This window comes from Neopsephotus bourkii, unplaced genomic scaffold (assembly GCF_033783945.1).
Source record: "Neopsephotus bourkii isolate Nb327-2 ecotype Australia unplaced genomic scaffold, CSIRO-AGI_Nbou_v1 NB_1634, whole genome shotgun sequence".
Lineage (NCBI taxonomy): Eukaryota > Metazoa > Chordata > Aves > Psittaciformes > Psittacidae > Neopsephotus > Neopsephotus bourkii.
The window spans coordinates 4,705,772-4,720,749 of NW_026902109.1; the positions used below are offsets into that span (position 1 = coordinate 4,705,772).

The window sequence follows — 14,978 nt, forward strand, 5'->3', positions numbered from 1 at the left end:
GTACGAGTCTCCCTGTGAGCGCGTTTGGCAGTCGGGCCGCGTTACCGAGAGTGTCATAGCGGCTCTTCTGTAAACAGAGCTGGGGGCAGACAGCAGTACTTGCAGGATGATAGCTTCTGCTGACGACATCGCTGTGTCTGCGAACTGCCTGGGAAAGGTTTTGCACCTACAGGTTAAGCTTTTTGGTAGGGATGTTTAAACTCCTTGCGATGGTACTTGGACTCCTTGAACTACAGGAAGTCTTTTTAAGGGAGTGGGGGGGCTGAGCAGTGTTCTGAACAACAGCTGGATGAGTTTACATAATGTGTGAGAAACCCGATGGCAAATTGTGAGAGTTGGAATTTGCTCTAATGACATTCACAAATTCATTTTTTTTTTCCACATCAGCGTTCCCTGGTGTGATGTGCACTACAGTAGCAGAGGTGACCTGTGGTTTTCCAGTGATCTCTTCTGTTGTGTAAATTGTAGAGACAATGCTTAGTGGCTGACCTTGATGCTGAATTGTGGACCACCACCGAATATGAAATATGAAGGTACTACACATGGGCTTTATTACACATAGTGTCTCTTTCTACCTTGAAGTCTTGTCAGGATAGAACTTGGCCAGTTTCCCAGGGCTTTTACCAACATAGAATTTTTATATAAACTTAATGGATATAAATTTAATATTGTTTTGTTTAATGGTACTGCTTAACATCACAGACTACTTGCAGAACCGTTTCAGTGAATTTAATACAACTGAATCACTAAATTTACTGGCATGACCAGGATTATACAAGTAGAATTTCTCCCTTGAAGGCCTTGATAACAACAGGTTTTAAACCCCTTAGATTAAAAAATATTGGTATGTGTTTTTTTGGCATCAAAACGTATTTATACATAACTTTATATGTGATATATGTATTGGGGGGTACTTTTTTTTCCTGGTTCTTTCAGGTATTAACAACCCCAAAAAAGATGTACATGTCATTTTTTACACTGTCTCTTTCTCAAAACCTAGATATGAAGTAACCAGATGTGAATCAGAACATTTTTATTTTTCTGTGTGAATTTGTATGCAAACGTTGTTTCTCCTTATTGAGGCAGAGGGAAGATTCAGATTTCTTAAAAATCATGTGGAAGATGGTTTGTCAGCATGCAAAGGAGAGCTGTGACCTAAATAAACACCAAATGAATAATGTGAAGACTGCATTCTAAGGAAGAAATGTGTAAGCCATACAGGTGTATGATCTGAAACTTTCTGAGAAGGTATTGGTGAGGAACAGATTCAAGGATGTTAAAGTTGACTGTAATACTGAAAGCATTTGTACATGTTAATGTTGTTGTTGCAGTAGTTACCCCTAAATTAGGAAGTTGGTTTGGTACGGCTTAGGTCCTCTGTTATTTCTGCGACTTGGAGCACGTGTGGGGACAGAGAGGGAGCATGAAATGCAAAATTCAATTTGAGTTATATAATGTCTTAAATTTCTTGAAAATGTATACTTTACCCTCAGAAAGCAGTACAACTGAAGTCGGTTAAGAAGAATGGGTACTGGAAGATTTGATGTATTTTAAGGGAATAAATCCAAACAGAGATTTCCAGATCTTGCTGATTTATTTAAAGGGCTGTTTATGACTTTCATGAGTTGATGGTAAACCTCCAGGTACCCTGAACCAGAATTTAGTTTCACTCTTGGCTCTAAACAAGCAAAAATATTGATAATGTGTTAGGAATGAATGGAAATGTTTTGTTAGTGGTTAGGTACACAGAACAAATACGAGATTTCCTCACTTTCAGTACTGTTTGTATGTTCTGAGCAAAACTAACCAAAGCATGTGTAGCCACAGGAGCTGTGCCATCTCCTGCACTGTAATTCTCTTTCAAACAAATAAAGTTGTGTGTCCCAAACGCAGTCTTTGTGTATTTTTCTCTGTATTATATACAGGTTCTCTTGCTCTTTTTTTTTTTTTTTTTCTTTTTTTGAAGGTTGCTGTCAATTGTCCCACTAAAGTTGCTAGGAGCAGTAAAAAATTTACTATTCAGTATCAGTATTGTGTGACTCCCATACACGAACCCTCAGACTGCACTATGGGACCCTCTGTGCCCCAGGCACTGGAAATCTTGGGGCGGCATGTGTGTGATTTGAGGGGGCACAAGTATGGTCACTGCTGCAGTTTGGATCAAAGCTCTTGTTTATTTGGTCTGAACAGACAAAAATATACAAACTGTACCAAGGCTTCAGTGAGCAAATTTCCTGGTGAACAAGCAGCTTCCAAATCTCAGGGTTTTATTGTACAAATTCAGCTCTTGGACCTGCAGTTCACCTTGCAGGACAGGAACAGGCCCTGAAAGCTGGAGGGAGAAAAGGTTAAAGAGCCTTCCCTTTCACCTTAGGCAAATATGCAAGAAGTACTTGGACAAGAACAGTATGTCAGGAGTGCACCTGGGAAGAGGGACAGCTGTTTGTTTTTTATCCTCCCCCAGAGTACAATCTATTTAAATATTTACATGGTCTCTTGCTAAAAGGCTTCCTGTCTTATACTTTTCTGGTTTACTATTAAGTTATGAATGGGGGAGAGGAAAAGATTTATAATTGGTAATTCCTCCACTTTGAAAAAGTATATTTGTTTACTTAGAGAAATATGGTAGTAGTGGTTTTTAAACACATTTAAATGGTTTCATTGAGGCTTGTGCCCTGCTGTTGAACATAATTTCTTCTTCTTTTCATGTACTTTATATATTTTAATAGGCTATCTGAACATACAGTAAAAATAGGAAATTTCAGAGGATACAACCTTTCAGAGAAAGCAGTGGAACACTAATATGTCGGTAATTTCAGAAGATTAATAATATAGATAATAACATAAAGAACTTGTAAATGCAGGAATTATATATTCAGTATCTTATAAACAGTTATGAATAGCCAGTAGGTCCTTCACTGATGAATACGTTAGTTCTAGCGTTGGTCACACCCTGTGTGTCTGTTCTGCATAGACTCGTCTGCTAGGTCAGGGCATCTAAAACTGTGAAACTATTCAAGGCATCTGTTTGTGTTAGTTTACAGAATCAGTTGTCTTTAATGATGTGAAACATACTGGATTACAAAGCTCTTGCAAGGGTAGGAAAAGTAAAACCAGAGCTCCTTGGGGTCCAGAGGAAAGACTTCAGCAAGTGGTTAGTATTACACCTAGGAAAGGTTGATTTAAAATCAGCAGATCATAGGAGACAGTATGGTTAACCATGTCTATAGTCTTTGATGGACTGAGGCCTTGATTGTTACTCATGGGTCAAAATTAAAGGTATTTCACTTCAACATAAAATGAGTTTTACAAGGAATGTGTTTTTCACACCATACAGACTTTCAAGGCATAATTTGAATGTAATTTAGCATGAGAAGGAGTCTGATAGTAGCAAGTATTTCATGTTGTCTTTTCATAGTCATAATTTTGTCAGATTTGTAACTGATATACCAGAGCTGTTTGGTTTCCAAGAGTGCTATGCATGTACCCTAGGTAGCCTTCAAAGAGTAAAAATGAAGTGACTGACAGAACTTTGAGAGGCTTTGGCAAGGTTGGTGCAAAAGTTTGCAGCTCTGTAATTATTGTTTTGGAAGCAATCCTTACTTTGTTCTATAATTACATATATAATCCCCTTGTCAAAGACTGTGGCAAAAGCTGAAATTAGAAATTAAGCAGAAAATGTATTTTAGCTGGTTGAGGTGCAGGGAAGCCCGTGAGTATGTGCCTGATTTTAAGTTGCTATACACATGATGGTGTGATCTAAATCTCAAATACAGTTAGTTTTTACTTAGTATTCATAACTCCCTTCAGTCTGGAGAAGACGTGCAGTTGAAGTGACCTTGGCAACTACAAATCCCAGGGAGCACTGCTTTTAGGAGGTTTGTGCAATCGGATTGGCATCCTGCAGGGACCAATGGCAGGCCGAGAATTCAAGAAAATTCATGTGTGTCAGCTGCCGGCATTAGAATTCGCTGAAGAGAGCTGCAGACGTGGGTGGAAGCTGCGTTTCCCTTGGGCTACCTGTAGCTCACCCTTGTGTGAGCTTTGTAGTGATATTCTGTTTTACGCTCTCTGTGCCTGGGTTGAAAAAGCCTGCTGGACTAGTCCAGATGGATGCAATTCTGAACTGCAGACCGGATGACTTGGAAGATTACTACAACCTGCTAGAATGTGATGAACTGTCTACGGTAAGAGCCTTCCCTACTGCCCTCCCGGCTAATATTTCAAGTGTGCTTATTTATCTGCAGGGGGGATTTGGAGTTGTTTATGTCTAAAGACAGGACTATCTGAAAGGCATCGTAAGCCTTCTTTCTTGTTGCTTTTATTATCTCCCTTTGTGAAGCTCAATTTTCTGATCTGCATACTGATGTTAAGATCCCAGAACAAAGCTCAAAAGCTTCTTATAAAGCTGGATTGTATTATAGATATAGCTGAAATAATAATTTATTCATTAGTTTAGTTCAGCATGTGATACGGTTATGAATCATGAGCCACCTGCTTAAATTTGACAAAATCCAAATAATATTTATTTAATTTTTTTTTTTTTGTTTAAAAAATTGCAGCTAATAAGAATGAATGTTTATAGGTGTAGGTAATTGATAATGCTGTTGAGTTTCTCAAGTTATATGCCTGTTTTAAAATTAAACCCTTGTATTCATTGGTTGGAAAGCAAAAAATACCTTATTAATAAATGCTAATTTTAATAATATTCAAATACTAGTTTTACTAGTTTGTTTTGGTAGCAGATACATACTTCGTAATGAGATCTAGCTAAGCAATTGTTGAGCATTTTGTAGCTAAAACAAGTGGAGTTTTTTTTCCCAAAGGCACCTCTATAATCTTTTTGATAGTCTAAATTAGTGGTATGCTAATATTTTTTAATGTTTTATTGTTATATTAACTGAAATTTGTGTTTCAATTTTGGAAAAGGAGTTTTGATTAATGAAGGATGTATTCACTGCGGATAAAAGCTGTATTTTGCTCAGGAAATTCAATCTGATGCTCTCATCTGTCGTAGTGGTCAAATGCTGGGAAAATATCTCTGTCATTTCTATCACTAAAAGCATACTAATAAATATCTTTGATGTGTTACGGAAGGCAATTTAAAGCTTTTCCTGAGATAACTCCTAAAAAGTCATCCCAGCAGAGGGCGGCGTTGAAGTTTCAGGGCAGGCTTGTTCGCAGATGCTATTTCTTAATTTTCTACTTCGCACTAATTCCTTGAGGGCTTAGCAATTAATGAGCAGTTCAAGTACATGTGATGATGATTTTTCAAATTGCTTAAAATTAAATTAAAATGATGGAATAAATGCTGATAGGTCTTGAAAAATAATCTGTTGAGTCTTATTTGTTAAGAGAAGCAGCAGATGTTACTAAATTATTTTTGACATGGGAGTAGGAACTCAGATCATGAGTTGACTGAATACCACAATTGGCTTCCTTCAGGATGGTGCACACTACTTTTAACATCTAACAGAAATCTGAAGCATTATAGGTGCTTTGTAATCATATTACTTTGCATACGTGGTCAAGTATTTGTAGTAGCACATGCTTCTTTAGGCATATACAGCACATTCCCAGCTGAATATTTTCATCTAAGCTGCTGAATATTCTGGTCTTGATCTGACATGATTAAATTTAAGCACAAATATTCTCAATTTCTAAAGATTTTGCCTGTGTTTAAGTAAACATCCATGTTCATCCTTGGCTTGTTGTAGAAATGAGCACAGGAACACCTAATTAATCTTCTGATTTGAGAGGAACAGGGAAGATTTAAGCTACATCCTTCTTCCACAAACAGTGTTATTCGTATAAAGTGTGTATTAGATACCTTTCTTGGCAAAACATCTCGCTGAATCTTTTATATAAATTTCATATATTTTGTATAAACCTTTATATGTACTGATTAAAAAAAAAAATGAAGTCATCCACACTACACCTCTGCTATTGCACATACTTTAACTTTCAAGTTCCCCTCTGTATAACCAAATTTTTTTGCCTGGACTAAACCTTGTAAAAATGAATAGGAAAGAATATTTCAGCATTCTTTGTTGTTCCCCTCAACCCCTTTCAAAAGGCAAATTTGAAAATAGTTTCTGTGTGTATGTATTTACTCACTTTAAGCCTTGACATTCTGTTTAGGTTGAACAAATTCTTGCAGAATTTAAGATTAAAGCCCTTGAATGTCATCCTGACAAACATCCTGGAAACCCCAAAGCAGGTATGTATTCTTCCTCCTTAAAACCAGTCTATTTTCTTTTTTCTTATTGTAACATGACTATAATGTTAAATTCAGCTTTAAAACTTTATTAAATATTATTTTTCCCCAATATAATTTAATTATCAGGTGTATTGAGCATACTGTTTTTAAATAGCAAGCTTTAGTATTAATTTCTAACACTTGCACACTCCTAGACACTAGAGCAGGAAGGCACTTTTTTTTTTTTCCCCATAGGACTTTCAATTTTTTTTTCTTTCTATGGCAAAACATCTTTTAATCCAGAAAATATTTATGGAACGTATCCTTTTCTAGTCCTGTGAAGTTGGCCTGCTTCCATACTTAGTGGCATTCAAGTGCCATACTTGCGTCAACTAGTTAATTTGCTTCCATGAACAAGCCCATCAGGAACACATTAAATGTACTTTAGTTTCTTTTAATGTAATTTAATGACTTGAAATAAAGAGAAACCAGCACCAGATGAGTAGCCATCTGCAGAACAGCAGCTAGCATTCCTGTTTATGAAAGTGTGCAGTTCATCATACGTGTGACAGCTAAGCAGCACCTGAGTTATTTGGAGGCAATCTTCCTGGATTCATAACTACAAGATAGCTGTAATCGGTGCTCACCAATATCTGAATAGTTTATATTCTCACAGTAAAGGTTGTTCTGATCATATTTATGATTCCCACCAGAAATCTGATGAAGAATAATTAAATATACTTCTCATTTTGAGTAATGTATAAAGGTTTTCCTTTGGATTCTTCCTGTTAGTTTTAAGCTGAACAACTTGCGTATAAACTGAACATCATAGCTTACCTACTTGTTTGAGTTTGACCTCATCCCCACTCTCCTCTGAAGCAACAGAGCTGCAAATATGGTAGATGTTAAATGAGACTCGTACTCCACTGGCTTGAGATGAGCTCTCAGCAGGGCTTGGCTTTCCTTATTGATGTGCTGTCCTAGCCTAGAATCAGACAGCTGATGGGATAGAGAGGTTAAAGAGTGAAATAGGTGGGGGTTTTCAGACTGCCTTACAAGGAAACCCTGAGATTTGGTGTTTGAGAGGCGATCTACCACCTATTAACAGTAACCTGGTAAGTAATCTTTTATTATAAATGACTGCACAAGTACCAAGGAAACCAATGGAATCAACTTTGTCGGCAGGAAATTCTGGCTATGGCAGCAGGGAAATTAGTCTATTCCAGTGCATGGTCCTGTTCTGTTTGCACCACCCCACAGTCCATGTGGTTCATGCCATCACCACCCCCGATTAATTGAAGCAACTGAAAGAAGGAGGCAAAGTGACAAATGTTAGAGCAGCCTTGTTTGACAAGAAATTTTATGTTCCATTTTACCTGAACTTGCTGTGTTTCTTTGAAATAACTTTTTACAGCAGTAGTGAAAGTTTATTGTTTATTTCATCATCTTAAAGTTCAGTAAAGAGTAATTAAAGTAGATCTTTTATTTCTTGAAAAGCAGTAACACTAGAAAAAGGAAACCTAATAGAACTGCCCCCTTAACCTGTTGTTTGATTTATAGTTATCAATTTCGATTAGCATTTGGGCTTAGTGTATTTCAAAAGAAATCTCTCTAATTTGTAAACTGGAATAAATGGATAGTAATGTCCTGGGTTCAGCAGTAGCAGTCATTTTTCTCTTTCTTGGTAGCTGGTGCAGTGCTGTGTTTTGACTTTTGGGCTGGGAACAGAGCTGATAACAATGATGTTTTGGTTTGGCCAACGACTTTGTGAGTGTCCTTTCCATTGGGTACCATGGGGGGGGACATGTGTCGGTGCCACGCACAGAGCCCAGCATCACCAAAAGCCTACAGCACCAGTTACCAAGAAAGAGAAAAATGACTGCTACTGCTAAACGCAGGCAAGTAATAATAATAGATCACCATAATACATGTGACTCCTAGATAAAATCTAAGTCTTTATAGCCCTTCTACAAATAGTAACATGCAGCTGCATCCTTAGTAACCATTTAATGACAAATTACCCTGTAGGGGGGAAAAAAATAGCTCTCATTCATGCAGCCTGGTATTCAGGACAGCATTTTAGTATATGTAGAAAACATATCTAATAAAATACGCAAGTTATTTAAATTATATTTAGATTTCTCTTCTTGTTTGTCAGTTTTTGCTTGTGTGTTGTCTCCCGTCCTGTCCCCTTTCTCCCACTTATGTTTTTTCTTGGTGGTGTGCTTTATTCTAACTTCCTTGTTACTGTCAATGTAAGCATGTTCCTTCCAAGCATTCTGACTGGTTTAATTTTCTTTTTAAAGGAAGTCTGAAGGGGGTGAGTTGTGCCTTTTGCCTGCTGTAAGTTTCTCTGGACTTTAAATTTAGGAGATTTTGAAGATGGTAGACAAATGAGCATTTTGATCCTCGTTTCATAGAATCATAGAATAGGTAGGGTTGGAAAGGCCCCCAGGATCATCCACTTCCAATGCCCCGCCATGGGCAGGGACACCCCACACCAAACCATACCATCCAAGGCTTTGTTCAACCCGGCCTCAAACACTGCCAGGAATGGAGCACTCAAAACCTCCCTGGGCAACCCACTCCAGTGCCTCATTTGAAAAGGGTATCAGTTGTCCACCAAAGATGCTATGATCCTAAAGTCAGCTAAACTGTGCAAAGTTGTAAGCAGAACAACCACATACACACCTTTGTGATTTAGTTCTTGTGCCTCCTTTACTCTGCTTGCTCTAAGCCTTTGTTGGCAGCTCCCCTTTCACATTTGAATTAATTTATTTGAAAAGAAATACTGACTTCAGTATCATTTTGGTTTTTAGTGGAGAATTTCCAGAAGCTGCAGCAAGCTAAGGAGATTCTTACTAATGAAGAGAGTCGAGCGCGTTACGATTACTGGCGACGAAGCAAAATTACCATTCCATTCCAGCAGTGGGAGGCCTTGAGCAATTCTGTGAAAACGGTTGGTGGTGTCTAAGTCTGGGCCTTCAGGAGCAGGGGGAGGTAGGGCTGGTCCAGAGAAAATGCAGCAGTGAGTGGGGGAATGAGTTACAACACTTAAGGGTTAAGCAACTTAAGGGTTGCTTTTAAACACTTCAGCACACTTTGCTTTTGTAGGAACCTTCTATTATTTTCAACGTTAGATTAAAGCTGGGACCTGTGAATAATATGTTCTCCTTTTGGTATGTTGCTTATCAGATAGGTTTTCATGCTATCTGATGCAATAAAGAGCTCATTGAAAATCCAAGTTCCTTGGAACCCTGTGCTTCATACACGTCTTTGGAGGGGCCCTGCTAGGCTAGTGGGGTGATTTGTGACAGGCAGGTGTTCTGAGGGTTGTTTATGCTCCTAATTCTGTTAGTGAATTAATTTGGTGGCATGTTCCTATTAGATCCTAATTATGTAATGTTTGATTATTTTTTTTTTCCTTCCTTATGAGGGTGAATGATGGTTAGAAGTCTACATGGTCATATTTTAGGGCAGGTGAATACGTACTCATATTGCCAGTTCTACCCAGTTCAGTTCTGCTTATGAGAGAAGCTTGAGAACCTCATCAACTAAAGCATTATGCCCGAGTTTAAATGTTTGCTTGAAATATCATATCAAGCTTAGTTCAGTTCCAAATAGGAATAATTCCACAGACTTCAATAGTGAATCTTTCCAAATCATTTTGTTTTCAAAAGGCACCTTAAAGTCAAAGACAGCTTTGAAAACAGACATTTATAAGTCACTCAAGCCCTCTTTAAGGGTCTAAAGACATGAGAGAAGAAACTGATCAAAACACCCTTAGAATTATTTGGTGCACTTGTACTTTGTTCTTCATCCCCTGACATAAACTATCCTCTCAAATGCTATTTCTGTAATTAGCCATGCCTTCCTCTGTCCTATTGACTTGCAAGTTTCTCTTTGACCATTCATTACAACAATGTAAAAGAGAAAAGAGAATTTCACTAAAAATCTTTTAAAGCATAGTAGTTTGTTCTTTATTTGTAATTTTTGTATTTCTTTAGTCAATGCATTGGGCTGTCCAGAATAAGAAGGACCAAATGCTGGAAGCTCCTGGCTCGAATAATAGCAGCAACATAACTAGTGAGATTTGGACCCAAAAGACTGAAAACAATGAAGAAGGACTGTCAGATGGGAACAGGGAGCAAGATGATTTTGCAATTCCTGATGGGAAACCACAGTCTTCAAAGAATCCAGACTCCCCAAGTAAGTGAAACCAGAAGTTACAGAAAAACTGCTTTATCCAGGAATTGGCCCGAAAAGCAGGCTTTGTCATGAGAATTCTTCTCCAGAATAATATGTTTAACTGGTAGCTTTTTTAATGTGGGTTTGGGTTGGGATTTTGTTTTGGGTTTTATTTTGCGTTGTTTAACATTGAAGCCTTCAGACTTTTCTTCCTCCCTACCCCATGTTTTTGTTTGCTTGATTGCTAGTAAACCCCAAAACTGGAGAAGAAAAAAATTATTCTTAAACCAAAATGGGAAGTTCAGTTTTACTGCTATATCAAAATAAATTAAAAAAAAAAGGGGGGGGGGGTGGAGGAGGGGAATTATTTTCAGTGATTTTATTTAAAATAACTTTAAAAACTGTTAAAATATTTAGGTTTTTTACTTTTTTTTATGTGTCATTCAGTATTTCTGCACAGTTTGCACCTGATGAGTTAATGAGAACTAAAAATTGAGAGTTGAAGGTTTCTTTTGCATTTGAATGGTTTGTTTTTAAATAGTGCATGCAGCAGAATAAATGTGTATTTTAAAAGCTGTCATTTGACCATTTCCTGTCTGCTGCTTAGGTTTGTATGCTTGAATCAAAGTTTACTTACCACAATGGCCACCCTCTGTTCTGCTTGATTCTTCAGGGGTTTTATAACCTTAGGTTTATGTTATCAGAAAACTATTATTAAACAAAGTTCTGTAATTTCTTCCCAGCTTGATCAAACAGGAAATTATGTTGAACTATGAGGATAGCAAAACCTGACCGAATCCCAAACATTGGTGGAATGCAGAAAATAGATATGAAAATTGTACAAACATATGTGAGGCACAACTGAAAAATTTTATATTTTAAAAATATGCTTTATAACATTATACTATTGGCTATTTTTTGGTAATGAAATTTTCACTATATCCTTTGTAGATCAATAAAATCTCGAAGTAAATAAACCATCATCTTGTTCCTTGTAATGGTGATCTTTCTTTGCAGGCATCTTCTTTCTCATAATGTTTTTTAAGTTTTAGTTTAATTTCTAGAGATCTACGGTAAAAATATCAAAATCATCAAATGCCTACTTAATTTATCCAATAGGCATATATTTATATTAATAAATGTTACTATTAAGAGATATTTGACAGGTCCTGTATGCCCTTCAGTGTTCATAGTTGTTGTTAGGACATTGGCAATGGTTTTGTCTTGGTCCAGGAAAACTTTGTATATAGGATTCCACTATTAAACTGGATATCTTCAGTTCCTATCTGCTTGTTTGTAAGAATTACGGACTACAGTACACATACCGAGTAAGAGATTGTAACACAAAGTCTGGTAATAGGTTTCAGAAAGATCACATTTTAGCATTGAGAGGCCATAGATCATAAATTTTGCACAGTCTGGAAAAAAAAAAAAGCGCCATCTGTGGCTTCTGTCCTCACTGCTGCCTTTCATGTACTTGGAGATTCAACACGTCACTCTTCCTTTTTCTTTATAGACTAAGCAAATGCAATTTATTCAGTTTTTCTTTGTAAGCCCTCTTTTTCCGGATAGCCATTATTTTTGGTGTTCTACTTTAGACTCTTCCCAGATGATACATATCTTGAAGATTGGTGTTTGTTTGAGTTCTTGTTCAAGTGGTGCCAGGAATACAGGTTGTCCCTGCTAGTCAAGATCCCTGGGAGTAACCATTCTTTATCTTTTTTCTTGGTAAGATTATAGAATATTACTTCAGACAACTTAGTTTTATACATGTTTATAATAATGTACTTGTCTTTCTCTTTTTACCTCAGGATTTTCAGAGGCAAATTACTGGCACTTGCGTTTCCGCTGGTCAGGGGATGCTCCATCAGAGCTTCTGAGGAAATTCAGAAACTATGAGATCTAGAAGTCCACATAAGATCATCTGTTCAATGATTATTTTTTTTTCAGCAGTTATAAGTTATTTGTATTTTGTATTCATGCACTGTGATGTTAACATTGTTTGAATAAATGTTTTAATACTGGTTTGCTCACATGTGATATGAGCAATACAGGTTTTTTTGTTTAATGAGCAAACTTAAATAAGCAAAGACCTTTTCAGTATTAACGTAGTTTTGTGACGTTACATAACATCCTGTATATTTTTTCTTGTACTGTTAAATTCTGTGTAGTGAAAAATATTTTTCTTAATGCTGTGATGTTGTAAAGAATGTACTCTTGGTAGAATCAAAAGTCAATGTTAGATTCCAGCAAATCATACTATTAAGTAATTATCTTCCAAAAGCCATATGACAATGAGCTTTAAACAAAACTGTGCTTATTTCTAAACTGTGTATTCTGGTTCACTTCTCCATTGCATTGTTCTTCCTGTAGTGATTTATAATGCACACATGCCTAATACTATTACAAACTTAATCTGTTGGAGAATTATGATTTTATGGTATGAATTAAATAAGAAGGTTCTTATTATTCAAGGTCACTGTGATAGATGAAGCACTCCTAGAAATCCCTTAACTTTCTAATTTGCTAAGCAAGTATACTTGTTGCACCAGCTACTTATTGTGGAAGGCAGTTTCTGAACTTCAGTTCTCCAGTTAGCAACTTTCTTCTTAAGACTTACTGGGGAACAACTAATACCCTTGGTGTGTGTGCCAGCATTGGCCTGCCTGAACCTAGAGACTGTTTCTCATACTGTGGCTTAATAGTAATTTCTCTCCTGGCTCTGGCTGGGTAGACAGGGTCTTATCAAGGTTTTGTATGGTGAAGAATGAAGAATCAGGCTAGTCAGCATTAATACGTTTTTTATATTTTGGACAACTTTTCATATTCTATGTTGTTTATTTTCTTCTTTGTAAACCCAGATAATGTGTCAGGTATTGACACTGTATTTTTCTGCAGGCAAGTAATTCCATCAGCAACAAATAAAAACACATGCATACAAAAAGGGGTTGTTTTCATTTTTTGTTAAATTAAAATCCTCTGCCCACCACAGAGATAACCTTTTGAATTTCTTATTTGTACCCTCAGTGGTTAAAAGCTTAAGGGAGTCCAGTTACGCATCTTCAGCATCTCTATGGAAAGTCTCATCTGAAAATTCCAGTCTTCTCCCAGCATGGAACCAGTATTATGATGTCTGTCTCTCCCTGCCCTGGACTGATATGTTTGGGTCTATTGTGCAAGGGTATGATGTGTGGAGTGACCTCCTGACCTTCTCCTGTTTGGTGCCTATTTGCTATGAATTGTAACACAAGTGCCAGCCAATGGAATCCTGAAAACATGTTCAACATTAACCTTCTCAGAATATTTATCCTGGTGCCAGTTTTCTTTATGGGGAATGATACCAGTGTTCATGCTAGCTGTGTTTGTACCGCTTTAAAAGTTCAAAGTACTAATGTTGCGCTGATAAAACTACATCAATCCTGGATTTGATGGTATCAGTAGCGATAGCTGTTATTACAGCACATCATCCTGCTTATCCAAAATCCTTTATTTCATCCTACATGTTTTTCCCTTGCATATTTTGCAGCTGAAAATGTTACAGAGATTAGATTAATAATTCTCTGTAATATCTGATAAATGGAATTACAGATTTTCTTCTAGTGCATATACTTCTTTATATAAAGGTATTTTACTCAAGAAAGACTTTCCATTTTATAGGGAGGGACTGTAAGGAATGTCAAACAGTAGTAACTCTAGTTCATGTGAAGGATACAAAGTAATGGGGTAGAATTTTTTTCTAACAAAAAGATGGAAATGCAACCAGATGGATTTCTTTAAATCAGATGGCAGCTCAGATTCTCCTCTCTCAATTTCACTTGCTTGTAATGGTAAAAGGGGGTAGTTGGATGGATGATTTAGTGCCTACCCAGCTGGTTTCCCGTGAGAAGTGAGTATACAATAGACCTTTAAAGAGCAAACTCATTTTTCATGTCATTAGAGCCGATGTCATTATTAGCCCATTATAACATAGTTTGTTTTGGCAAAACACCTTTAGATATCCTGAATAATTGCAGATATCTGGAAGACTTTTACCCCAGGAAAAACTGGTAAAAAACCCTACATTTTGCAGCACAAAAATGCGAGTACTGATCTGTAACAGGGATTTGCCCCAGTGAAGGGGGCAGATTATTAACTGATGCTCTAGTGCACCAGTACAGCCTTTTTTTTTTTTTTTCTTTTTCTATTTATGTATTTAACTTGAAGTGGTCCAATTTTCTGTATTTCTCAAATAGAGTTGAATTAATCTATTCCTAGCAGAGCAAGCCCAGAGGCACTGGAAAGCAAGAGGAAGCTGTGCAGCCTCTCACTTTCGGGAAAACATTGGTGAGACCTGACCTGTTGGCCAGTAAGAACATTTAATTGGAGTAAGTGGGAAGCCCAGTTCTCCCTTATATCAGAAACAGAAGAAATAAGCTAAGAAATCAGTCTGTTAGATGATTCAGGGTCTACCTCCCAAGTTTGAACTGCATTTTTTTATTTTTATTATTATTACTATTTTATTTTAAATACATAGTATTTTTAGAAGATTTTTGCAAGTAGCATAAGAAGATCCAGCAGAAGCCCCATTATCCACAGTAACATGTGCCTTGGC

General features: G+C 36.9%; 1 protein-coding gene across 1 annotated transcript; it reads left to right on the top strand.

Annotated features, from left to right (window-relative positions):
* The first annotated feature begins 3,824 nt into the window (after positions 1–3,824).
* DNAJC12 (DnaJ heat shock protein family (Hsp40) member C12) lies at positions 3,825–13,331 on the top strand. Its single transcript, XM_061373980.1, has 5 exons — positions 3,825–4,187; positions 6,142–6,220; positions 9,019–9,158; positions 10,207–10,408; positions 12,199–13,331. Exons 1-5 carry the CDS (start codon positions 4,110–4,112, stop codon positions 12,291–12,293), a joined length of 594 nt encoding a protein of 197 aa, XP_061229964.1. The 5' UTR covers positions 3,825–4,109; the 3' UTR covers positions 12,294–13,331.
* The last annotated feature ends 1,647 nt before the right edge of the window (positions 13,332–14,978 follow it).

Coding starts and splice junctions, on each gene's coding strand:
- DNAJC12 (XM_061373980.1), top strand. CDS start 4,110: ATGGATGCAATTCTGAACTGCAGACCGGATGACTTGGAAGATTACTAC. Junction 4,188..6,141: donor AATGTGATGAACTGTCTACG/GTAAGAGCCTTC, acceptor CATTCTGTTTAG/GTTGAACAAATTCTTGCAGA. Junction 10,409..12,198: donor AAAGAATCCAGACTCCCCAA/GTAAGTGAAACC, acceptor TTTTTACCTCAG/GATTTTCAGAGGCAAATTAC.